Source organism: Homarus americanus, unplaced genomic scaffold, assembly GCF_018991925.1.
Source record: "Homarus americanus isolate GMGI-L3 unplaced genomic scaffold, GMGI_Hamer_2.0 scaffold23617, whole genome shotgun sequence".
NCBI classification, from domain to species: Eukaryota; Metazoa; Arthropoda; class Malacostraca; order Decapoda; family Nephropidae; genus Homarus; species Homarus americanus.
In genome coordinates this window covers 4,182,596-4,210,028 of record NW_024720711.1, presented here as the reverse complement: position 1 = coordinate 4,210,028, position 27,433 = coordinate 4,182,596, and the positions used below count along the sequence as shown (strand labels likewise).

Below are 27,433 nucleotides of genomic sequence, written 5' to 3'. Positions count from 1 at the left end.
GGAAGGAAAAAAAAAAGACCAAGTAAATCAATAAATAAGTTAGTATCTCACCTTGGACACTGAGGAAGGGGAGCGAGAGCCGGGCAGAGCACACAGCTGTCGGGATGGAGAGAAGCCATTCAGCCCGCCGTGGTCCAGGAAGGTGACAGTTCTCCGGGTGTTCTCTACCCCGCTGTTGAGGGTCGACTGACGTGTATACCGGATGATAGGCGGCTGAAACAACGAGAGGGAGCCCCATCAGTTACAGTCACCAGTCTATCAGTTATAATCATCAGTCTGAGTTACAATCACCAGTCTATCAAGTTACAGTCACCAGTCTATCAGTTATAATCACCAGTCTATCAAGTTACAGTCACCAGTCTATCAGTTATAATCACCAGTCTATCAAGTTACAGTCACCAGTCTATCAGTTATAATCATCAGTCTGAGTAACAATCACCAGTCTATCAAGTTACAGTCACCAGTCCGAGTTACAATCACCAGTCTATCATGCTACAATCGATTAGTTATTATCTAAACTTAACTATTCATTCCCAGTTTGATCTAAAAAAAATTACACCATATGAAAATTATTCCCAGCTTATTTCACTCGAAAATTAATCACCCTCACACTACCCTAACTAATCCCCATTAGGAAGCTTGAACATCAGGTGAAATAAACTGGGCGGGCGGGTTGGGTGGGTGGGTGGGTGGGTGGGCGGGCGGGCGGGTGGGGGGAAGGTTAGGTTAGCGCGCTTAGTCTTGTGGCGATATAAACTGGGGGTTGATCCCGAATATAAAACCAGGTTAAATTAGGTCATATTTAACGAATGAGTGGGGTCCTGACAATCGGCTTAAGTGCTTACTACCGGGAGGGAAGGAGAGGTGGCAAAATAAACTCGACTACCTCGCCACTAGTCGGATCATTAACGCTGATAATAGTGAGAACGAACTTTTTTTTCTGTGAGACGCGTGGAAGCATGACAGGATATTTAACGCGAGAATGTAGCGAGAGCGAGGCACTACGAATTATTTATAAAGAATCGGCGAAATAATTAAGAGTGAGTCACATGTAAGCAAGAATAAACGGGACAGTTAAACTTAAGTGGCTATCGTTACGGTGTTGCAAAGTTATCGTCCTGATAGTCAAATATCCTCCAGGGCCGTTAACGTTCCAATATCGTTACGTTATCCTCTACCATGTTCAAAAGGTTACCATTATGAAATAGCAGACACAGCCATAAGGTTGAAATACAATTAACAAACAATGGAATTCTCTCACATTCCATTTCGTTATTGTTTCTATATCATTAACGTTATATTCTGCCCGAAACTTACGAGTATTTATAACGTACCTTATAAATGTTTACATGTGGATGCTAGTGAGGGTTAGTAATTGGTTAAACTAATACGTACCCGACACCAGAACTCGAATTCCTAAACACCGGGTAGGTTTCATTTTGGCTAAGGGTATGTTAAGATAAGTTCGAGGGTAGGTTAACCTATGGGTAGATTAAGTTAGAATAAAAGCATGTTAGATTGGACCAAGGGTAGGTTAGGTTATAATAAGGATAGGTTAAGTTAAGCAAAGGACAAGTTAGATTTGGTTAGAGGTAGGGTAGGTTTGGATATGAACAGGCCAAGGTAGGTTAAGTTAGGATACGGTAGCACAAGTTAGAATAAGCTAGGTCAGATTTTAATTACTAAACACCGAGCATTACCAACATCGTACAGGGAATCATGACAACGTGGTCTCTCGAGGAACCTTACATCAACATTCTCAAAGGTTTTCGCTCGTTAATACCTTTCTGGTACTGGGAATAAGACAACGTACCACAGTCTACTTTCAATGAGTCGCAGTGTAATTTCGAAGCCATTTTAACCACCACCTTGCGTTTAATAGCTCAAGGGAGACATCCGTTTTCAAAAATTTCCAATCGAGAAAAGGCAAACTAATGACCCTTTTAAATAAGAAATAAAATTTATCTGAAGTGGATATTTTGAGAATGTGCATAACTTTATTCACTAAATTACAGTTCAGGGAATGTGCTCAAAATGGCGCTAGAATCGCTCTTTAACCTGTTATATCATCAGCCGGAAGAAACATTATCAAAGGAATCTGTGGTAATGTAGAATTGCTTGTGTCTCTTAGTGGTCACGGTAATGAGGTGTAACACATGAATTTATGGTTATATGTATGTATTTATGTATCTCGAATGCACAGTTAGGGGATTTAAAAGAATATTTTCAATTAATTTAAACTACAGTAATATTGCACGTTACACAACAGTGAGTGGATCTCACACTACAGGAAACATTTTTCTTTTATCGAATACCACGAATAACTGCTGGCTATTAAAAGAACGACAATTTGTGAAAAAAAAACCAATTAGCCATTTGTCGCCCTAATATTTACTTTGATGTCAATGCTGGCATGCCTGACGTACGATTCTGTCAAGTCATACGTGCTACGTGGTATTCACATTTATACTGGGTCAGCTATTTACCTTAAGCAATGATGTTTTCTCACCTCTAAAGACAAAAATTATGAAGGAAAATGACTACACACACCTGATTAACCCGATGAGTCGCACCAAAAACAGACGAAACTTCTTCCAAAAGACACACCGCTGAGTGCTGCTTACTGTGTGGGTGAGGCGTCAGAAGAGCTGACGCCCAGGCCAACTTGACGTACCGTAAAATCCAGCGGCGGCAGCAACGAGCAACAACACGAAACTTATGAGCGTTCAGGAGTTATGGGTGGGTGCAGCCGGAAGTTGTTGACTATATTAACGTCAACTTTTGCCTTCCAGAAAAGTTGGCAGGTAAAAAAAAATAAAATAAATGGGCTAGTGCCTCTATAGGAGGGCGGTAGTAATGAACAGGAGCTACGGAGGCTTTTCAAAAGACTTGCTGATATGTGGGTGAGTGTTGGGTGTATGGTATATAGGAAAATGGCCTGTAGGTCCACTTGGCATACGTTGAAATATCCCGAGTTGAATTTTGAAGTATTTGCCCGTATTCCCTGCAGATGAATAGAATTTATTCTCAATATACGACATTTTCTTTTTATGTTTACGTGAAATAAATAAAAACATCTTGTAGTGATAGAAATATTCATTAATTTTTGTTCTTATTGTAATGTATATTATTGCAGGTATTATTAACGACATTCTTATTATTTTTACGCTATCGCCCGAATGGTAGTTATCGCCCTGGGTCTCCTTACAAAAAGGTTCGTGGCAATAATATTTGTGAGTGAAGAAGTAAGAATGCCAACACTCGTACGAATTTATGTGACGCTGACCCCTGGCGGTTAATATTTACCTTAGTTTACGCCGCTAGAAAATCTCAAACTCGTGTACGTTGGTATCATTGTGTTATTATCCGCCACAACAAGTTATTACAGTTGTGGTATGGGTATGTTGTTGTAGCTATAATGTATTACTAAGCTTCAGCAACTAAGGTCTTGTTGATGTTATATAATGTATTAACTACGCTTCAACAACTAAGGTCTTCAAGCGTATATTATGTTAATAAACACACTAGTATCCACATTTATATATATATGCGAGATAATGTCGGAATGTTATGACGATAAGGAGGATGTATGCAAGAGCCAGAAACCAAGCAAAGATAGAGTGTAGGAGGGCTGAAAAGGAGTTCCAGAGGCTGGTTGCACGCGAGGTCAAGTCAAACCCAAAGGCGTTTTACCGCTATGCAAAGTCGAAATTGAAAACGCGAGTAGGAGTATCAGACCTGAGGCTTGAAGATGGTAGTTACGCAGATTCTGACCAGGATAAAGCTGAGGCATTGAACAGCTTTTCCTCAGTGTTCACAAGAGAGGATGCAACTAACCTTCCTGCGTTTGAGGACAGACGGTTCGACACAGCATTGACCCACATTGTGTTCACAGAAGAGGGTATTAGAAATAAACTGTCCAGGCTAAAGGTCCATAAGAGTCCCGGACCTGACATAGTGCATCCTAGAGTGCTAAGAGAGCTGTGCAACGAGCTTGCAGAGCCCCTGAAGATTCTGTTTTGTAAATGCCTGGATGAACAAATGGTCCCCAGTGAATGGAAAGTGGCTTATGTGAGTCCTATCTTCAAGAAGGGCAATAGTCACTCCACGAACAACTATAGACCGGTGAGCCTGACCAGCATAATATGTAAAGTACTTGAGAGTATTATCAGAGATGCCGCGATGGAACATCTACTACGAAACAACCTTGTAAAAGATTGCCAACACGGTTTTATGCCGGGGCGCTCTTGCTTAACACAATTGCTCAAGGTATTGGATATTTGGACCCATATTCTAGAACGGGGCGGTAATATCGACAATATTTACCTAGATTTTGCCAAGGCTTTCGACAGTGTACCCCACGAAAGGCTGAAAATCAAACTGGAAGGGTATGGAATTCGGGGAAATGTCCTAGCGTGGATAGAAGACTTTCTACATGACCGCAAGCAGTGTGTGGTGATTAATGGCACGAAATCGTCATCTGTACCTGTAACAAGTGGGGTACCACAGGGCAGTGTATTGGGCCCGCTGTTGTTTGTTTGTTTCATAAATGACATGCCTGACGTTGTACACTCCTCCATACAAATGTTTGCCGATGATGGCAAGTTATTTCGGGAAATTAAGAACCAAGCGGACTGTGAAGAGCTGCAGAAGGACCTCTGTGGGCTCCAGGAATGGTCGAAGAAATGGCTGCTGAGATTCAATGTCACGAAGTGTAAGAGGATGCACCTGGGGCGTACCAACGGTAAGGAGGCGTATCATATGTCCCAACGGGATGAAGAAAATGCACTAGTTGAGACTGTGTGTGAGAAGGACCTAGGTGTGTATGTTGACAATGAGCTGAAGTTCTCGGGCCATTGTGAGAAGAAGGTAAATCAGGCAAATAAATTATTGGGTCTTATAAGAAGGTCGTTCAGATATCTAGACGGTCCGTCCCTCGTGACGCTCTTCAGGAGTGAAGTGCTTCCCCATCTGGAGTACTGTCACCCCATCTGGTCCCCGAGATATGCTAGGGACTGTCAATTGGTTGAAAATGTTCAAAGGAGGGCCACCAAACTGGTGCCTGCACTTCGGCACCTCAGCTACCCTGAGAGATTGGAGCGCCTGAACTTGCCTAGCTTATACTACAGACGGGCAAGGGGGACCCTAGTTGAGGTGTATAAGCATCTCAGGGGCACTACTCAGTTGAGTGTCCTTACTTGGAGCTGGCGGACGCTCGCCCCACAAGGGGTCACAGCTCAAGATTGAAGAAGCCGCAAGTCCAGAAAACCGTGAGGGCAAACTTTTTCGGAGTGAGGGTTGTAAACTCTTGGAACAATCTACCAGAGAGTGTTGTGACGGCACCGAGTGTGAGCTCTTTCAAGAGAAGACTTGACCAACACTGGAGCGGGTTCAGGTACATTCAGGAGCCGGTGCATGCCCAGTATTTGCCAACAGTGCGTGACAGAGACGTGACCGATCGCCCGGGCGGCTAGCGAGCCGATCTTTTGGTGAAGAATATAAATGAAAAGAGACGTGACCGATCGCCCAAGCGGCTAACAAGCCGATCAGTGGCGAAGAGGATAAAACTAAACTAAAACTAAAGTCGTTGATGTTAGGAGACTTAACCGCTATCCCCTCCTCGGCGGTAACTCAGGGACGATTTTTTGATCTGTGAGAAAAAATAATATTTACTTAAAACTGGAATTAATTATTGGAAAGAGAGTCACGATATTAAGTATTTGAGGGTAAATATATTATCGATTTATACAGCTATCAAATGGACTTACAAGTGCACACACATAAGGTGCTCCTCTACTTAGAACGTTCAACTTACAAACTTTCAGAGATGCAAACATCATCACTGAGGGGGTTACCTGCCAGAACAGGTGTTTAATGTGGATAAGACTGGATTATTTTGAAAATTCCAGAAAGAACAAACATTACCTAAGAGGAGAAGAGTGAGCCAGGTTTTAAGGCTGTATTAAAGGGTGTAGCTGTACTAAATATCCATAATCTTTTCATTTTTTACAATATGTTTAGTATCTACAAGAATTGGACTTACAAACAAGCCTAAGGAACACACACACACACACACACACACGCGCGCGCTCGAATAAAACACAGAGGAAGGAAAGGTAACAAATAAACACTAATGGAAGGCTAAAGTACAAAACAATAAACAAACACGACAAACACAACAAACATAATTTTAACAATCTATCTACACCATAACAACTTCAGTATTTATCTATTGAAACTGAGTCTCGGGCGATGGGGATACGGCACACTGCACATTTAAGCATTTGGTACATGATACAGTGAGGTAGGGCACTGCACTCGACAGCCTTCAGTCCCCCAATTGTAAAACTAAGTACATATACACACTAAAACACACATAGAAAAGTTCTAACAGGTGATAGTGTATGGTGGCGTTGGTGAACTATACACACTAATACACACATACAAACTCTAATAAAAACACTATATGAAGGCTAGCAGCGGTGTGGTATTTGTGTTTATATTAAGAGCGAAATGAAAACTGAGGGATAGTTTTCAAAATATTTCTAAATAGTTTGTTCTAAATATAAATAGTTTGTATATGTCCAGTACTAAGTCAGTTAACACACAAACACACACAGGCCCAGTAATTCGAGATCAGACGCGAGAGATTTAAGGCCTTGGTGTGTGTGTGTGTGTGTGTGTGTGTGTGTGTGTGTGTGTGTGTGTGTGCGTGCGTGTGGCCAATATTTACACTTGCACGAACTGTTTGGCTGACGAAGTTATAAAATGTGTTTCACGGAGAGAGAGAGAGAGAGAGAGAGAGAGAGAGAGAGAGAGAGAGATTAACAGTCACGTAAGAAAATAACAAAACAAAACAATAATCCGTCTCTAAATTCCTTCCTATGTTCAGTACAGCAGCCACTCCCATCACCAGCCTGTAGACGAGCCTCTGTCATATCTCTCAACAACAAGCAATCATTTATATACCCTGCCTCGGTAAATTTTGTGAATCAACCACTAAATCACCCAGGGAGAGATGGAGATAGTGAGAGGGAGAGAAAGAGTGAGAGATAAAGAGAGATATTCAACACTCACGACCAAAACAGACTCTATGGACGTAACCGGATGGGCGGAATTCCCTCCTCCAGATGGCTAGTCCTCGACGGCCGTTGTTCTTGGTAAATACTCAAATATTCCAGGTTTTCTGTGAGCCGTTACTTTTCAAATTTCAAACCTCAGTAACGGTTATGTGTGCCATATCCTTCAGTAATATCCTGCGGAGGCGTAGGATTCGTATTGAAATGTTGGAGAAGAAGGGGTAGTGTTCACGGCGGTAAGTCTTACGAGGCTGCCACCAGTACAGGTAAAAATGTGTCTTGATGTGTGTGTTGGGCGCTTGATGTTGTACAGTTAGCACGCTCCCTCTCTCACCACTACGGGACGCTAATTCTAACATTTAATTTAGCCAACGCCAGACGACTTCATTCAACATGCACAGAGACTCCCGTAGCCAAGTGGTTAATCTGTGTGTGTGTTGTATTGCATGGCTAAAGTTTTGAAGATAGGGAGCTGAAATTTGTCAGGGAGATGTGCATGCCCTCACAACTCTCCCGAAGGTAGGATTTTGAAGGGGGTTGGTCTCAGTAGCCAGCCCCCGAAGGTTGAAGTTAGAGCTTCCTCATTAAATATATTTTTTCTTTACTTTGCATGGTCACGATTCTTAACACACGCAGCTGACATTTTGTATATTTATGTAAATAGCTCAGAGAATGTTCACGAACGTCAAAATAGTGTGTGTGTGTGTGTGTGTGTGTGTGCGCGCGCGCGCGCGGGAGGGTGGGGTGGGGGGATGGGGGCTCCTATGCACAATTACAGTTTTTGACAGTATTGAAATTTGTTATGGTTATTTTTTGTTCATTCACTTAATTTGGTCAATGGCAGACACAGGCTGTGGTAGCACCTATAGCACCTTGCTCTAATACGTCAAAAAACAAAAACACAAACACGGGCAACACCGTGCACCGCACCGATTAAGTATAGTGCTTAATGACAAACTCCCATCACTGTACCTGGCCACACCCCTATCATTAACCTGAGTACCATCACCTGGAGAGTGTGTAAGGTTATAAGGCTCTTGGATGACACTCAGAGGACAGTCAGGAGGAAACACAGCTGATCAACTCACTCAACATGGCGTCACGTCTACCCTGTGACTATACTGAATAACTAGAGGATATATAATATTACCCTACGAGTGTTGAGCACCTCGTGGTGTGAGTGTGTGTGTGTGTGTGTGTGTGTGTGTGTGTGTGTGTGTGATATACAGTACATCAAAGGCGAAACTAAGGAACTTTTTACTCCTCTTCTCTCTCTCCCTCTCTTTGTTTGACCGACATTCCCTTCCTTTTCATCTTTTTGCCTGTCTGTCTCTGTCTGTCTGCTTTTTATCTTTCTGATCATCTTTCTGTCTGGCTCTCACTCCCGTTCCCTCCACTTTGTTACTCTCTCTCTCTCTCTCTCTCTCTCTCTCTCAAGGGATGTGGCCAGGAACATCACTGCCACCATCTTCTGCTTCGTCTATTGTTGTTGGAGTTCGTTTTTGTTTTCCTGTTCGGCGGCTGAGTAGAATAGTGAGGGAGGGACGGGGTGGGTGGGAAGAGGAAGAGGGGAATGAAGAGGAAAGGAGATGATGAAAGGGGAGGAGGAGGAGGAAGAGTGGGAGGGGGAAGAGGAGGGAGAAATAGAGCAGGGGAAAAGAGAGGGATGGGGGAGCAAGGAAGGGAAGGTAGAGTGGGAGAGGAGGGAGAAGGGGGAAGATGATGATGAAAGGGGAGGAGGGAGAGTAGGAGAGGAGTGTTGTGTAGTGAAACGTTATTATTACGGTTTAGTGTGTGTCTGGCCTCATTATGCTAAACAATAAACTTTTGGCCCTCAATTTACTTTTCTGAAGAACAAAAATACTTAAAACATAGAAAAGTAATGATTTTTTTTTTAAGTTTTGGATGAATAAAATATAAAATCAGTTATGTTCAACAATAAACTTTTGGTGCTGACTTATTATTTTTGAATAGGGAAAAATTACTTAAAACATATTTTTTTTCCCATAAACGTCTATATCTTCATAACGTCTGTGTGTGTGTGTGTGTGTGTGTGTGTGTGTGTGTGTGTGTGTGTGTGTGTGTGTGTGTGTGCGTGTGCGTGTGTGTGTTTCCTCGACTTATCCAAAATAGTCTCATAGTGTATACCGACACGGCCTCCAGGTATCCACACAGACTTCAGGTACCCACACAGTATCCAGATATCCACAGGCTGAAGTACATTCTATTGATCCCTTGATATGATCTCACTAACCACGTTACCAGAGAGGCGGGTATCTGTTGAGGTAGTGAGGGGTGAGGGTGTAGGGGTGAGAGGGTGTCAGGGGGGTGAGAGATAGTGCCAGGGTAAGGTGAGGGGTGTCTGGGGATGAGAGGTGAGGGTGTCAAAGAGTCAGAGGTCAGGGTGTCAGGGGGGAGGGTGAGGGTGTGAAGATTGAAGGGCCAGGGTGAAGATGTGAGGATGAGGGGTGAAGGTGTAAGGGGTGAAGAGTGAGAGATGAGGGCGTGAAGGGTGAGGGCGTAAAGGGTGAAAGATGTGGGTGTGAGTGGTGAAAGAGAGGTGTAAGAGGGCCGGGGGTGCAGTGAAGAACCCATGGTGTGAGAAGGCCAGGGGCATAGGGGGAAATATCTCTCAGTCAGTCAGTCGGGACTACACCAACTCGTAAACACTATTTAACACTTTGGGAAATACCATAAATTCCACGTGCCGAAAATACCAAGAATTTACCTGTCCCCAAAATACCAGCATGTCATAAATATCAAAATGTACTGAAATTAAAACAAAATATACCACAGCTACCGAACACATACCAAAAGTAAAGATAAATACAGATAAATACCGTAAAATACGTACCGATCTGCCCCTCTCGTCCCGCGCTGTACCTCGACCGTCCCGGTACTCCTGGTACTGTGACGTCACACAGAGTAGAGCGTACGTCTGGCAGCATGAAGAAAAGGGAAAAATCATCGTACCCGGAGTCTCTGGGTTTTTTTTATATAATGTTTATAGTTAGTTAAGGTGTTATATAATACTATTGACAAACACACACACACACAATTGATCATATTTTTTTAAACCTTTTTTTTTCGTCTCTCTCTGTCTCTTAACTCTTTTCTTCTTAGTGTATACTTTGCGTGTCTAGTTTACTTAGTCAGTTTATCTTCATTTTCTCTCTTCCCCATTTCATCTTTCTTCTCTCTCCTCCTTGTGTCTCACTTTCTCTCCCTCTTACATCCTGACATCCCTCTCCCTCTACATGTCTCTTACTTTCCCTATTCTATCGTTTTTCTCTTCCTTCCTCTGTCTGTCAGATTCTCATTCTGTCTTTTTTCCTCTCACCCTCACGTCCCTCCTCTTCCCCCTTTCCTCTGTCTTTCTCTGTTTCTAACTTTCATCTCCTTTCTTGAATTATTCTCTCTCTCTCTCTCTCTCTCTCTCTCCCCCATCATTTCACATGTCTTACCTTCCTTTCTTTACTTCAGTTTTCTTATTTACTCCTTCGTAACTGTTTCTCCCTTTGTTTCTCTAATATATCTCTTCCTTTTTTTCTCGTTTCTATCATTCATCCTCCTTATCATCAATCTCTATTCACACATTTACTTACCTCCCTCTTCGCCATCCTCCTCCTCCTCCTCCTCCTCCTCCATCATCATCAGTCCTTTTGATCCCTCTCTTCTCTGACATTCATCATACCATCATTATTACTCTCTCTCTCTTCTGGCATTCATTTCCTCCTCATCATTAATCTCTTATTGCTTCTTTTCTTCCATCCATCCATCCCCTCCCCGTCATCATAACTCAATATCTGTCCTCCATCATCCCACACACCTCTCTCTGTCTCTCACATACGTCTCTCGAGTTGCCACATACCAAATATTCCCCTCCAAAATCTCTCATGAATAATTTATAATGGGTTTTGCTCGAGGTTCACCATCCATGAGTGGCGGTGAGTGTTCGTGTCTGTCTAGTTTTACAGATATACACACACACACACACACAACCCAAGCTGGAGGCGCTCCGGGTGGTTATTGCTGCCGTCATCACCATGGGGACGCGTCCAACTGTGACCGTCTTTTGTTTTCAGACTCGGGATCGAAACTGTAACCTTGCGAAAAAGCGAATCACACAGCCCAGATTCTAAAAATATATGCTTACGTTGTATTTTTGGTGTAAACAGGGATAAGAGAATATATCTATTTTCGTCAAAGTATCAGTGTTCTTCATGTTAGTCTACAGTTTTAAAGATTGAGAGTTGAAAATATTATTATGATGGCGAGGCGCAGGTGGTCAAGGAATGGTAGGGTACTCTCCCGTCACTCAACCCGGCGAGAGGACGAGTAATCTTAACTAGTACAGTGTTATAGCGATGTGATCTTTGTGTCGTAACTTGGAGGTGAAAATCGATACCATTTTCTTTATTAGTGTTAGTTGTGATATTTTCCATAACATCTCGCCTCTCATCCTCCCCCTACAATGGTAAATGCAATGTCATACCTCGATTCCCTCCCCCAATTCCTTTGCCTCCTTTTCATTTTTTTTCTTCGCTTGCCCTCCTTTCCCCCTCTCCTATTTGCTTTCTTCCTCTCTTCCCAACCCTTTCCTTCCTTCTACCCTTCCCACTTTCCATCATCAGCCATCCTTTTCTCCCTCCCTTTCTCTCCCTTCCTTCATGCCCTCTCTCTCTTCCTCCCCCACTCTCCTAACATCCCTCTCTTCTTCCTCTCTCATCCTGCTTCCCTCCCCCCCTGTATAATAGCTCGTGTTTTCAAGCCTTGCTTGATTTAAGGTCAACTGGGGTAAGTCAAAGTGTCCCTAAGATTGTATAATAATGTCTCATATGACAAATAATGTTTCATATATAACCTATAGATGATTTGAGACGTCTTGCATTATGATCATTTTAATTATAAAACTGTGTGTGTGTGTGTGTGTGTGTGTGTGTATGTGTGTGTGTGTGTGTGTGTGTGTGTGTGTGTGTGTGTGTGTGTGTGTGTGTGTGTGTGTGTGTGTGTGTGTGTGTGTGTGTGTGTGTGTGTGTGTGTGTGTGTGTGTGTGTGTATGTTTGTGTGTGTGTGTGAGTATTCTTTTTATTGTTTGTTTGTAGTAGTGAAAGCAAACTTGAATTTGTTTGTATTTGTGTGTATGTGTGTGTGTATGTCTGTGTGAGTGTTCTGTTATTTGTGTAAGTTTGTTTTCCTGTAAGTGTATTATGTATTTTAAGTGTACTATTATATTCGTGTATGTGTGTGTTTGTATTAATGCATGTTTGTGTATGAGTACAGTAGATGTGGACAGTCGCTCAAACTCTCTCATTATAGGGGGGCAGAGGGGTGAATTTCTGTGAATGAACACTGGTGACTCCTGTTGTCTTGATTGGGCTGTCAAAATCCTTCGTCTATAATATTGTCCATCATAACATTTTGCAAAGATAGATTTTTTGATTGACTGTACATCTCTATATATTTTCAGGAGGGGGGTGGGTGGGGTGGGGGTGGGGGGTGGGAGGGAGGGAGGAGGAGGAGGGGTGGGGGGGTGGGAGGAGGGGAGGAGGGGAGGTGGCGGGGAGGGAAGAGGAGGTGTGTATGGAAGAGGGAAGAGGGGTGGGTGGCGGGGGAGGGAGGAGGGAAGAGGGAAGAGGGGAGGGTGGGGGTTGGGGTTGTTGTTTTGATGGACATTGAAAAGGTTAAGTTCTTTTGGTGGGGCGTTTGAAGCTGGGAGGGATCCGAACGCCTCACCAGAAATTTCGGAACCGTCTCAATTTGCATGACTATGGACAAAGGAACAGAACATTTTTTCTTTCCCCCTGTCGTCATACAGATTCGGACAGTTCCGAACCTTTGGTGAGGTGTTCGAATCCTGCTCAGCTTCCAACGCCCCACCCAAAAAATCTTAACCGTTTCAATTTCCATCAAACACCCCCCCCCCTCTCTTCGTCCTCACCCCCCCCTTTAAAAAAACACACCTGGGCGTCGTTAATTACATATCAGAGAGAAGATCCATCAGGTGTATGGTGGTGAAGGCCATCCACTCCTTCGCTCATTACTTCACCAGCAACTTTTATTGAGTTTTTTTTACCTAATTTACCTAATCCAAAATTAATTAACTCTTCGGTAAACACTCCCTCCCCCACCTTCCCTCCCTCACTTCTCCCTCCCTCCTTCACTACTCCTCACACTAACAGGGAGATGTGTGGCCTTTAACACTAAAATTTTTTCACTGACGACCATAATTTCAACTCACCATCTTGATTAAGTCGGCTCATTAGAAGACAAAATATGAAGTATTATCAATACACAAACGGCTGAGTAATATTTACTTATTCCACTAATTTATATATTTTATAACTTTTGCCTCAACCAATCAATCGTCACGACTGAGGATTGGTGACCACGGCCCTCCACTCCAATCATTGCCGGGATATCTTTACTAATCCCCTGGCACCACAGTGCCTATCCAATCGTCCTTATCTCTCTTGGCACCACAGCTTATCCAATCGTCCTTATCTCTCCTGGCACCACAGCTTATCCAATCGTCCCCATTCTGGCCTTCCCCTGGCTACCCCACACATACATTCATTGCATTCCTATTAACACCGATAAACTTACTGTTTAATAGATGAGGAAAGACAAGACAAAATGATTTAAACATTGAGAACTTACATCTATATATATATATATATATATATAGATAAAATGACAGTAGAGGAGAGTATTTTAAACATACTAAGACGTCAAATGTAGAAGCCCCTCCTCTGTACAAGAGAAATACACGCTTCAAATACTGTAGGTTATCAGACGCCACACACACACACACACACACACACACACACACACACACACACACACACACACACACACACACACGTCAATATACTCACATGTAAAACCAGCAGAAAGAAGTCGATAGTGAACGTGATGGCTACAGTGGGATCCATGTTCAACTGAAAGTGAGATAAAAATTGTTTATATTCAGGTGAAAGTGAGATAAAAAAAGACGTTATCATCAGGTGAAACTGAAACAGAAAAGAATGAAAGTGAAGGAGAAAGTGTCTTATTGTGTAGTGTTGTATGACTGTAGTGTGTTGTATGACTGTAGTGTGTTGTATGACTGTAGTGTTGTATGACTGTAGTGTTGTATGACTGTAGTGTTGTATGACTGTAGTGTGTTGTATGACTGTAGTGTGTTGTATGACTGTAGTGTTGTATGACTGTAGTGTTGTATGACTGTAGTGTGTTGTATGACTGTAGTGTTGTATGACTGTAGTGTTGTATGACTGTAGTGTTGTATGACTGTAGTGTGCTGTACGACTGTGGACATCAATCGTTGAACTGTTAACTTGACCTGACCTGACCCGTTTCTCCCCGCCCCCCCCCAAAAGATTAAGGTCACAGTGACTTGTTTTTGCCAGGGGTGAATGTGTTATTAATGGAACACGTCTCTCCAACCGCCTTCCCCTTTACACTCCCAGTCTCCCCGCAACTCACCATCCCCCCTACCTCCCACCCCCAAGATGGCCGGGGGGGGGGGGAAGGATGGCTGGGGAGAAAGGTTACCAAGATGGTGGCCCACTGGGGAGAGATGGTGAGGGGAGGTGAAGCCAATTAGGGTAGACTGGCGACCATTTGTCTCCACTAACGATAGAGCCTCGTCTCTGAACCACCTCACCACAGATTCCCCAAAGTTCCAACGCTTAATTTTCCTCGTTAGTGGCGACACATAAGAGCAGCCAACAGCCTCACCTCACCTGCGACCCAGAAGATGGACTCTCAAAGGTGTGTACGTTAATTTGTGTTCTTCTTGTATTTGAAGACTTACGAATAAATTTAACTGCTATCAGCTATAACATACAACAGAAATGGTCGTGTGTGTGTGTGTGTGTGTGTGTGTGTGTGTGTGTTTATTTCTCCCATTGTGCAAAAAATTTACGAAAATTTGGTATATTTCAACTCCACGAGAGAGAGAGAGAGAGAGAGAGAGAGAGAGAGATCCATTTAGCGCTACAGAGACACGCCAATAAACCTTATACATAACTGAGGAAACTGAACACAAAGGAAAAGTTTTACAGGGCGGGAATAAGAGGTTGAAATATCACACTGTAACCAGAAGGATTTTGCAAGAGTTTATTAGATTTCCTGAGTTGTGAAAAATTGTGTAAATTGTGTATGACTTTGTGTTGATGTTGACCTTGATAAACAAGAATAAGGGTGAGGGTGACGTGAAATGACAGTGTGATTGTGTAAGTGTGAGGGACGAGTGTAAAATTGTTATTATTTCTTTAGATGTGTTCCTCTAGTGTGGGTGTGGGGGGGGTCCAGGTGGCCTGGCAGTGATACTGATGGATTGGTCTGTCTCCGCACTCCAGTGTCTGTGGGAGGGAGCGAGGAGGAGGGTGGGAGGAGGGCGGGGAGGGAGGGGTGGGAGGCCGAGGAGGAGGGTGGGAGGCCCGGAGGAGGAGAGTGGGAGCCGGGAGGGAGGTGGGAGGGCAGGAGGAGGAGGAGGTGGGAGGCCGAGGAGGAGGGTGGGAGGCCGAGGGGAGGAGGGTGGGAGGCCGAGGAGGGAGTGGGAGAATGGCCGAGGGGGAGGTGAGGAGGGCGAGGAGGGGTGGGGAGGCCGGGGAGGGGGGAGGGGTGGGAGGCCGAGGAGGGTGGGAGGCCGAGGAGGAGGTGGGAGGAGCGAGGAGGAGGTGGGAGGGCGGAGGAGGTGCAGGAGGCCGAGGAGGGTGGGAGGCCGAGGAGAGAGTGGGAGGCCGAGGAGGTGGGAGGCCGAGGGAGAGTGGGAGGGCGAGGAGGAGGGGAGCCGAGGAGGGAGGGTGGGAGGCCGAGGAGGAGGGTGGGAGGCAAGGAGGGGAGGGTGGGGAGGCCGAGGAGGAGGGTGGGAGGGGGATGGGTGAAAGAAAGGGAAAAAGAGCGAAGAGGGAGGGAAGGAGGAGGAGGAGTGAGGGAGGGAAACAAAAGAGGAAGGGAGAGGAGATGGAGGAGAGGGGAGAGGAAGAAAAGGGAAGGACGGACGAGGAGATAGGGAGTAAGAGAGAAACAGGAGGGAGGAAGAGAATATGGAAAATGGGAGAGGGGAAGGGAGGGGGATTGGGAGGGTAGAAAAGTAAGAAGGAAGAGGGGAGAGAGAGAGAGAGAGAGAGAACAGCCACACTTGTCACAACTGTCCAGAAGTTGGCGGAGTAACTACCTATCGTAGACGTACCCATCTCTCCTCCTATCTTTATCTCACCTCCTGCTATCTCTCTTTCTCTCTCTCCCTCTCCTCAACTTTCTCTATCTTGTATTTGTTTCTTTCACTTCCTCAAACCCTTGCTATTGAATTTCCCTTCCATCCTATCTTCCTTACCTCCATCCCTCCATTTCTTCCTCCTTCTATCCATCCCTCCTTTCATCTCTCGTCCTTCATTTCTCTCTCCCCTTTCCTTCCTTCCTCTACGTCTTCTCTCCCTCCTTCATTTTTCTCACTCTTTCAGCCAAAGTTTTCCCCTCGAGCAGTGTGTGTGTGTGTGTGTGTGTGTGTGTGTGTGTGTGTGTGTGTGTGTGTGTGTGTGTGTGTGTGTGTGTGTGTGTGTGTGTGTGTGTGTACAGGAATCAATAACCGACGCATATAGGGCCTGTGGAAAGTCGTTGGTAAGTGAATCAACGGTTATCGAAGCAATTAATCCCATAAGAATATAACAAATTCAGGAGGTAAGGGACCGGCCAACCTCCACACACTCCCATCTACCCTTGGTGTATCTCTGTACTGCACACGGTCACGCAGGAAGGAGACCTATAAGGCAAGCATAATAAGGAATGTCAAGCAGAAATTGATACTCTTATTTACCGAACCTGATCTGACCTAACCTACTCAACCTAACCTGACTTGACCTACTCTAAACTAACCTGGCCTGACCTTACCTAATCTAACCTAACCTGACCTGACTTAATATGACTTGACCTAGCCTACTCTATCATAACCTAACCCATTCTAACCTAACCTACTCTAACCTGATGATGACATCACAGCAGTTGATGACGCCACAGCAGCTGATGATAACGTCACAACATTTTATGATAACGTCATAACAGTTGATGCTGACGTCACAACAGTGGATGAAGCCATCACGGCAGTGGGTGATGACGTCACAGCCGTTGGTGATGACGTCACAGCCGTTGGTGTTGACGTCACAACAGTTGATGTTGACGTCACAACAATTGACGATGCCGTCACGGCAGCGGGTGATGATGTCACAGCTGTTGATGACGTCACAGCCGTTGGTGTTGACGTCACAACAGATGATGCTGACGTCACAACGGTTGAATATGCCGCCACGGCAGTAGGTGATGACGTTATACACAAACAAATCCTCATTTCAACTCCCTAAACGATACCTATAGTTCAACACATAACGCTAGCATACACCATCAACCTGTTATTTTCCTTTGTTTATTTTAGTTATCTATGTTATTACTTCCCTTTGTGTACTTGAGCAACTTGATGTGTCTGGATGCACTTGTCACGTCTCTCAACAGTACTAATAGAATGCACTGGTCCCTATATACTCGTTACATTCAGCCCCGTACTCAATTACCTTATCCTATCGTTTCAGGCGGTGGTAGAGAATAGTTTACTGTACATCGTTACCTGCCACACCTTCCTCTAAATGGTTCTATACGGTGGTAGTGGTGGTATGACTTCTGTTCTATTAGATCTATAACAATCACTACCACTAACAACCAATAACTACCACTATTATTATTAACATCAACAACAACCACGACCATCATTAATAACCAACAACCACCATCATCAAAAATAACAACCTTCGCTAACACCCAACAACAACTCTCATCAACAACCACCATCACTAACAATCAACACCAACAACCATCACCACCATCAGTAACAACAATCATCATCATCACTAACAACCACCGTCATCAACAACAACCATCACCACCACTAACAACCACCACCACCATCAGTAACAACAACCATCATCATCACTAACAACCACCATCATCAACAACAACCATCACCACCACTACCACCAACTAACACACCACCATCAACAACAACAACCATCCACCACCACTAACAACACAACAACCACCGCCTTCACGACCCAAACAGAAGACATAATGGGCACAATATGTTAAACTGACACAAAGCTCCAGCGGGTATTCAAAGCAGCACTTCGAGAGAGAGAGATTACTTTATTTTGTCTCTGCCTTTCACATACCTTACCACATAATCTGACTTTCTCCTTCCTGCCTCTTCCCAACTCTCTCTCTCTCTCTCTCTCTCTCTCATAAGAAAAAAACTTGTAATATTGGCAGCGTTATCCGGAGTGTTGCCACTCAGAGGGCAAAGATATTAAATGGATTGTGAAATCACTTACTGCAACGTGTGTGTGTGTGTGTATGTATGAGACACTGTGTGTGTGAGAGACGCTGTGTGTGTGTGAGAGACGCTGTGCGCGTGTGTGTGAGAGAAACGCTGTGTGTGTGTGTGTGTGTGTGTGTGTGTGTGTTACATACTCGTTCCTGATAGGCGATATAGACGATGAAGACCACGTCGACGATGACGACGATAGCGGCGTCCAGCAGCCACGGCAGCAACAGTAACTTCACGTCCTGAAACACGTTAAGAACACGTCATAAAACACATCACTAACACGTCATACAACAAGTTATCATTATTAATATTGTAATTATTATTATTCTAATTTCTCATAATCATTATTCCTATCATTATTAATATTATCGTTAACATTAATTTCTCACTCTTAATAATAAAACTGAACCTAGTGAAACACGGGTTGTGAACGCCATAGAGTTATTAAAATTACCCCACTCGACTCGGCCCTCGTCAACACGCTGGCTATATTAACTTTCTAATGATACCCGTTTTAGATATATTACACTGATATTCAATACTCTGTCTATTTAAATAAATTTTATATCAGTAGGAAGATATATATAATCCTCTTTATTAACCTTTTTATGTAATTTGGAGATATAGATGTCACATTGCCTAGGGCTATTATAAATGTGTAATTAACTGTTTTATATGACACTGGGAACTTATTTCTTGAGGGGAGGGGAGGATGGACTCTGTGTGTGTGTGTGTGTGTGTGTGTGTGTGTGTGTGTGTGTGTGTGTTTTATAAATAATAAATAGCAGGAACTCACTGTAAACATAAGGACATATATAAGTACACGTGGATTTCGCCAGATGTAAATTATCCCAACCAGAATAATCACATTAGGATATGTCAAGACGCGTAACTTATCAAAGCAGTGCATCAAACAGCAGCTGGAGGAGATTCTTGGAGGACGTGAACAGATAAAGGAAATGATCCCAGATGAACCATATAATGTTATAATTAAGTGTCAGGAATAGAAGCTGTGTGTTGATACCCTTACTTTACCTTATCTTACCTTACCTTACCTGTCCTGACCTAATCTTACCTTTCCTTACCTGACCTTACCTGACCTGACTTAACTTAACCTAATGAGTGTCAGGAAAAGAAGCTGTGTGTTGATACCGTTACCTGACTTGACCTGATCTTACCTAACCTAACCATAGGATGCTATAACTGAGTGTCAGGAATAGAAGCTGTGTTGATACCTTACCTTACCTTACCTAACCTAACCAAACGGGATAAACTAAGAATTCCAACAAAACCTGACAGATGAAGCGGATGAAGCACTGAATACTGGTGATGGTGGTGGCGGTGGTGACGTCGAAGTGGGTAAAGCAATAAAAATAACGGAAGATTACAGGGGTAGGGGTAGGAAAGTCAAAGGCAGCTAGTGGGTGTGTGATATGGGAAAGTAATTACCTCTGACGACCGATATACGATGATGATGACGATGATGATGATGATGACGATGATGATGATGATGGTTGTGGGGGGAGGGACACTATAGAATGGTTATGAATAAAGTTTTTAATAATGACAATGATCTTGATATTACCAGAACCAGAGGAGGAGGAGGAGATGGGTTTTAATATGAGGACGGTAAGGACCCTAGATCAGATGGAATAACAGGAGAGATGTTGAAGGTATATATACAGCCGTGACGTCACGAGTATTACACATTCATGACGTCTCGAGCATTACACATTCATGAGGTCTCGAGCATTACACATTCATGACGTCTCGAGCATTACACATTCATGAGGTCTCGAGCATTACACATTCATGACGTCTCGAGCATTACACATTCATGAGGTCTCGAGCATTACACATTCATGACGTCTCGAGCATTACACATTCATGAGCTCTCGAGCATTACACATTCATGACGTCACGAGCATTACACATTCATGACGTCACGAAAATTATTAAAGTTTTCCCAAGATTTACTGAATACTAAGGATGTATCGGGTGAATGGAAGTCAAGAATCATTGTAAAAAAATTGTTTGTGGGAACTGAAAAGTTTAGCATTAACAGGAACTCTATTAATGAGATATTTTAGCCCCCTAACTGTTTACCTGAAGGTCAACCCACATGAAGTTTAACCACCCCGGCGCTATCAAGGGAGGGTGGGGGGGGGGGTGCCAATCTTCAGGTGACGATGGACCTCGATAGTCACCTGAAGACTGAACCTTCCTAAGTGCTCACCTGAAGACTCGCCCTCAAGTGTATCCCAAGAGAAGTTTAACCACCCTGACGCGCGCGTGTGTAAAAAAAAAACAAAAAAAAACAACAAGTGACAGTGTGTGTTTGGGTGATGTGTCAGGATGGTGTGTGCTCTGTGTGTGTGTGTGTGTGTGTGTGTGTGTGTGTGTGTGTGTGTGTGTGTGTGTGTGTGTGTGTGTGTGTGCGTGTGATCAAGGCAGGAGAGTGATGGTGGGTCACAACACACCAGGCTCACAATTTTTCCTCCAGATGACATATTACCAGTAGAGGTCGACCCTATAACAACACGGACATTAATCGTCTCAAGGAGGAGATTTTATATAACGTTATAGTGTGTGTGTGTGTGTGTGTGTGTGTGTGTGTGTGTGTTGGTCAGTAAGCGAGAAAGACATTCCTCAACCGACCACAAGCCTCTAATGAAGGAATTCCAGTGTGGGTGGCCAGCTATCCGCTCCCATATTGACTAACACCCACTCACCACCTCACCTCCACCTGATACAGTGGACGAGTGGAGAGGAGGTGGAGGGGTGGAAGTGGAGGGGAGTTGGATGTGGTGAGATGGAGAAGAGGTTGATAAATGGTGAATAGTGAAGGAGGAGGAGGTGGTGAGAGGAAGGTTGGGGAAAAGAGTGGAAGGAGAGAGAGAGAGAGAGAGAGAGAGAGAGAGAGCAGTGCCTCTAGGCCTACCAGACATAAGTCCTCGAGAGTCACCAGACTGGGCTCAAGGGGGAGGTCCTCATCTTCCACGAGGCTCAAGGAAGTGGTCGTCCCCTCCCTCTCAACCAATCACAGACAATATACCCACGCCGTCTCAGCCAATCACAGACACTCTATGTTAAATCTGTTCCCAAATCGGTCGAGCGAACTGAACTAGAGAAGTCTCAGTGTAGCTCTGATGTTATAATGTAGGTTATTTTTCGTGTATTAACTTAATTCGGCCAGTTAAGGAGAATTTAACATACGGACTTTGTGGAAACACGTGAGTTTATACTTAACTGAAGATAAAACTAAGATCCAGTGAATGGTACTTAATAACTCTGGTAGTGGTAGTAGTATAGTGGTGGGACACACACACACACGGTCCAGCAGTGTGAGTGATGATCCTTTTAACGGTGGTGATAGGAAGACTCATAGCCACCTTCCCCAGACCCCAAAGCCACCCTCACCACCCCTCACCAGACCCCAAAGCCACTCTCCCCACCCCTCACCAGATCCCTAGCCACCCTCACCACCCCTCACCAGACCCCAAAGCCACTCTCCCCACCCCTCACCAGATCCCTAGCCACCCTCACCACCCCTCACCAGACCCTAGTTACCCTCACCACCCTCACACCACTCCCAGCCACTCTCCACCTCACCAGGATCCTCAGCCACCCCTGCCACAAGATCCCTAGCACCTCACCACCCCTCAACAGAGTCTCTAGTTACCCTCCCCACCTCACAACAGAGTCTCTAGCCACCTCCCACCTCACCAGATCCTAGCTAATTCTCCCACCCCTCACTAGATCCCTAAGCCACCTTCACCACCCCTCACCAGATCCCTAGCCACCCTACCCACCCCTCACCAGATCCCTAAGCCACCTTCCTCAGACTCAAAGAAGCGAGTGACGGCCGGAGTGGGCTTACCTACCAGTATTGTGGGGGATGGTGGGGATGGTGGAGATAGTAGGGATGGTGGAGATAGTAGAGATGGTGGAGATAGTAGGGATGGTGGAGACAGTAAGGATGGTGGAGATAGTAGGGATGGTGGAGATAGTAGGGATGGTGGAGATAGTAGGGATGGTGGAGATAGTAGGGATGGTGGAGACAGTAAGGATGGTGGAGATAGTAGGGATGGTGGAGATAGTAGGGATGGTGAGATAGTAGGATGGAGATAGTATGATGGTGGAGATAGTATGATGGTGGAGATAGTAAGGATGGTGGAGATAGTAAGGATGGTGGAGATAAGGATGTAGGAGATAGGTATGATGGTGGAGATAGTAAGGATGGTGGAGATAGTAAGGACAGTGAGATAGTAGGGATGGTGACAGTAGGGATGGTGGAGATAGTATGGATGCAGGAGAGGTAAGGATGTAGAGATAGTAAGGATGGCAGAGATAGTAAGGATGTGTGGAGATAGTAAGGATGGTGGGAGATAGTGGGATGGTGGAGATAGTAAGGATGGTGGAGATAGGCGGATGGTGGAGATAGTAAAGGATGGTGGAGATAGTAAGGATGGTGGAGATAGTAGGATGGTGGGAATAGGGATGGTGGAGATAGGCAGGAAATGGTGGGAGAGGTAAGGATGGTGGGATAAGGATGTAGGGAGATAGTATGATGTAGGAGATAGAAGGATGTAGGTAGGATGGACAAAAAAATAGAGGATAGGATTAATTAATATACCCTAATTAATAATAGTTTCTCACATCCTCAACATAATGTGGTTTTGTGACGAGTAAATGATGTAAAATTTAAGCTGAAAACAAATATACAAACAGGCACACACATATACAAACACACACAAACACACACACACACAGGTACACACACACAAACACACACACACACACACACACACACACACACACACACACACACACACACACACACACACACACACACACACACACACACACACACACACACACACACACACACACACACACACACACACACACACACAGACAGACAAACACCAACACAATTCTTATAAACTAAATACAATACAACCACCGTGACCCTTTCAAACCACTCACTTGGACCAGCCAAAGACTCCCAACTACGCCCTTTACTGAGGGACATTTTACTCGAATTACACACCAAATGTTTCTGTACATGTTTACACTGGGAGCCAATCCAACCGTGCAACTGACTGGGGAATTTCTAGGGAGAGATATTGACGATAAATTGCCACAGGACTGAAGGTAAGGGAAATACGTAACTGTTATGATGACTATGTGTTAGGGGGGGGGATGAAAAGGGAAAATACTCCCTATTTTTTTTTTTTTTTTCAATTCTATGCATAAATAGTAAATAAACTTATATATTCTTTCAATAGATTTTTTTTAACTGATTGAAGTCTTATTTTTTTCCTAGCAGAGTGACCAGTTAAGTTTAATTACAGATTGTTACATTTATTTAGTCATTGTTACTACCACGACAAGGTGGTTGGCTGGGTCCCTTATTGATAGCTTGAGACGTGTGTTGATTGTTAGGTAAACAGTTTGTGCGTATTCTTGTAGTGAGTTTTATTTAATGGAGTTTTATTTGTCGTTATTAAGCTATTAGTTGGATTAGATTAGGTTAGGTTAATCTCTCTCTCTCTCTCCCTAAGGTTCTCGCTTATATTAACACTGTGGCAATACTTCTCCTCTCTTTCTCTCTCTATTTATCCTCTTACAAAGTGTTTTTCTGTCTTTCTGTTTTACCTCTTTCGCATGTACGTACTTTATCTTTCCCTTATTCTCTCTTTATTCCTCATTGTGTCACATGAACGCATTCTCTCTCTCTCTCTCTCAGTCCTACATGAACTCCAGTCTCTCACGGCTTTACATAAACGAAAGGTCTCTTTTTATTTCTTTCTCACCGTCTCACAAACACGCCATGTCTCTCACTCTCTCACACGCCTCATCAAGTAATCCCTTCATCCCTCGCCAGACTGACGTCCTGTCCTCTCCCAGTAGACGGCCGCTAAACAACATAAATGTTTACCTCCATATACTCTCCCTTCCTTCTCCTCCCTTCCTCTCTGTCTCTCTTTCTCCCTTATCCTTCTGTCCTCCCTCTTTTTCCTCTCCTCCTCCTCCACCACCCTCTCATTCTCTTCTCCTCCTTCCCCACTCTATAATTCCCTTCCCTTCCTTCTCCACTCTCTCACTCTCTTTCCCACCTCCTCCACCATTCCACCCTCTCACTCTCCTTCCTTCCTCCTCTTCCTCTCCTACTCTCTGACTCCTTCCCTCCTCTCCCTCATCCTCTCTGCCCTTCCCTCCTCATCCTCACCCACCCTCTCTCTCTCCTCTCCCACCCTCTCCCCCACCCTCTGTCTCCCTCCTCTCCCCCACCCTCTGTCTCCCTCCTCTCTCCCACCCTCTGTCTCCCTCCTCTCCCCCACCCTCTGTCTCCCTCCTCTCCCCACCTCTGTCTCCCTCCTCTCCCCCACCCTCTGTCTCCATCTCAGTAGCAACACAATACCAACATGTTCTCTCAGGGTATTGCCATGTCACAACACCAGAGCAACACTTCCCCCAATAACAGTTCAGAACCTTTATTTATCAACTCACTAAGAGGGCAATAGTCACGTACAATGCCTAAGTTTACACGTAATATATTGTTTTTTCTTGGCTTTATTTTCCTACAGCGGGCAGAGGCGGAGCTGACTTGCAATGCCTTTCTTTACTCTATTGCAGAAAAGTGTGTGTGTGTGTGTGTGTGTGTGTGTGTGTGTGTGTGTGTGTGTGTGTGTGTGTGTGTGTGTGTGTTGGTAGATTTACAGTTGGTTATTTTTCCGATATATTTTTCACCCCAGGATTCACTCCGCTTTGTAATGTTGTTATTCTCTCTATTCGAGGAAAAAAAGTTGCTTAAGTTTTTTCTTTTCTTCAGCGTCGGTGAAAGAAAATATGTCGTGTGGGTGTGGGTGTGTGTGTGTGTGTGTGTGTGTGTGTGTGTGTGTGTGTGTGTGTGTGTGTGTGTGTGTGTGAAAACATTGAGATCATAAAACTAACCTAACCTAGACTATCTTCACCTAACCTAACCTAACCTAACCATACATAGACATAAAAAAAAACCAATGAGGTGAAAGTATCGGGAAGATTGCCGCCCTAACCTAGATACAAGCTTAGTTTAGGTTAGCTCAGGTTAGATTCTCAGCTTATTTCACCTTTAGATTCGCACCTCCCCAGCTTATTTCACCTAAACGTGGGGTCATGAAAGTGGTAATTTAAAGCTGGTGTCTTAACAGTAAGGATCTAAACAACAAGATAAAATGCATCTTGTTAACCCGGATATAATAAAAGTAGTAAAATATCTTCATAATAACCACGACACACACCTAGACATATACTGATGCACTAACTCAGGTGTCAGTAAAATGCCATCAAAATCACCCCAACACAGTGACCCTAGTCTCGTCCCCTTCATACGTCTGGCAACACAGGTACAGTAACACCCCTTGTGATGATGGCGTCATAAAGACACCACATTAACCTATATATGAGTCTTCTTTCTCGTATAAATTTCCCAGACCGGGGGACCAAATTCTTAAAACGCTCGTAAGATTTTTTTTTCCACGTAAGACCAAATTCTTAAAACGTTCCTAATATTGTTTTCTTTTTCACGTGAGACCAAATTCTTAAAACGCTCGTAAGATTTTTTTTCCACGTAAGACCAAATTCTTAAAACGTTCCTAAGATTGTTTTTTTTTCACGTGAGACCAAATTCTTAAAACGTTCCTAAGATTATTTTTTTTCACGTAACTATAGACGAGAGGACAAGTTAAGATAAAAGAGTCTAGATGAAACTTCGACGCCATCTTGTGAGGATCTTGTGAGTGTGTAGATCAACCACATAAGGACACGACCCTTAACACACACAGGGACACACGCGGTGCTAACTACAGTGTCCCTATAAGTTACACGCAGAGATAAGAAAGTAATACAGACAGACAGACAGACAGACAGACAGACACACAGACAGACAGACACACAGACAAAAACACAATATAAACACATATACATACGCACAAGCACATACACATACATACATGAACTATCAAAAATTATGCCTAAATATGCACAGGTCACTATCCTACAGCACCAGGACAGTGTGTGTGTGTGTGTGTGTGTGTGTGTGTGTGTGTGTGTGGACAATGTCAATGACAATATTGTGTATTATTGTGTCGCCCTGAACAACTGCAATATAAAATAACGAGTGTTTATATACCACAATAAAAAAAAACCCATAGTTACGACACCCACACACACACTCATCACCCACCTACATAAACACCCAAACCATTACCACACCTACCACCCCACACCTACCCACCTACCACCCCACACCCACCCACCTACCCCTCCACACCCACACACAGCCATCCTCATTCATTAAACAGGTCTCGTTACACCCCTGACTGACTCTCTATAAACATTATATCACAATTACATTTCCAACCAGTTCAAAATTCTCATTACCAAAAATAATAATAAATAAATAAATAAATAAATAAAATTCCACCCCCAAAAAATAACAAAATCCCACAATACAATTTAGTCCATAAAGGAAAATAATAGGAGAATAAGTTAACCTACCCCGAAGTCTTACAACATAACTATCCGTCCCTTGTAACCTCTCCTCCTAGGCTAGGTCACCATCCCTTATAACCTGTCCTCCCAGGCTACTAGGTTATACACACCCACAAGCACACCTTAGGGATTCACATCTGTCAACCAGAGCTTTTCACCGTCCAGTCCAAGATGCAGTGAGTCATTCCTTCACCATCACCACCACCACTTCCTTTACCACTACCAACAACATCACCACCACCACCCTCCCCACTACCCCAACACCATCACTACAACTATCATATCTTGTGTGTTGCAACTTGGTTCGTCATTATTATTATTATTATCATTATTATTATTGTTGTTGTTGCTACTGTTATTATAGTAAACAACTGTAATTTAAAGAAGGGATAAAAAGAATAAGGAAGAATAATGATAATAAAGGCAGGAAAGATGGGAA

General features: G+C 43.9%; 1 protein-coding gene across 1 annotated transcript in view; it reads right to left on the bottom strand.

Moving 5' to 3' along the window:
• The window catches only part of LOC121860747, a gene marked incomplete at its 5' end in the record, with an annotated part of 84,053 nt that overhangs the window by 33,923 nt on the left and 22,697 nt on the right, over positions 1 to 27,433 (bottom strand). The window contains 4 exon segments of the mRNA XM_042358085.1: positions 52 to 213; positions 9,934 to 10,017; positions 13,958 to 14,020; positions 18,600 to 18,695. Of these exon segments, the coding sequence (XP_042214019.1) occupies positions 52 to 213; positions 9,934 to 10,017; positions 13,958 to 14,020; positions 18,600 to 18,695 (405 nt within the window).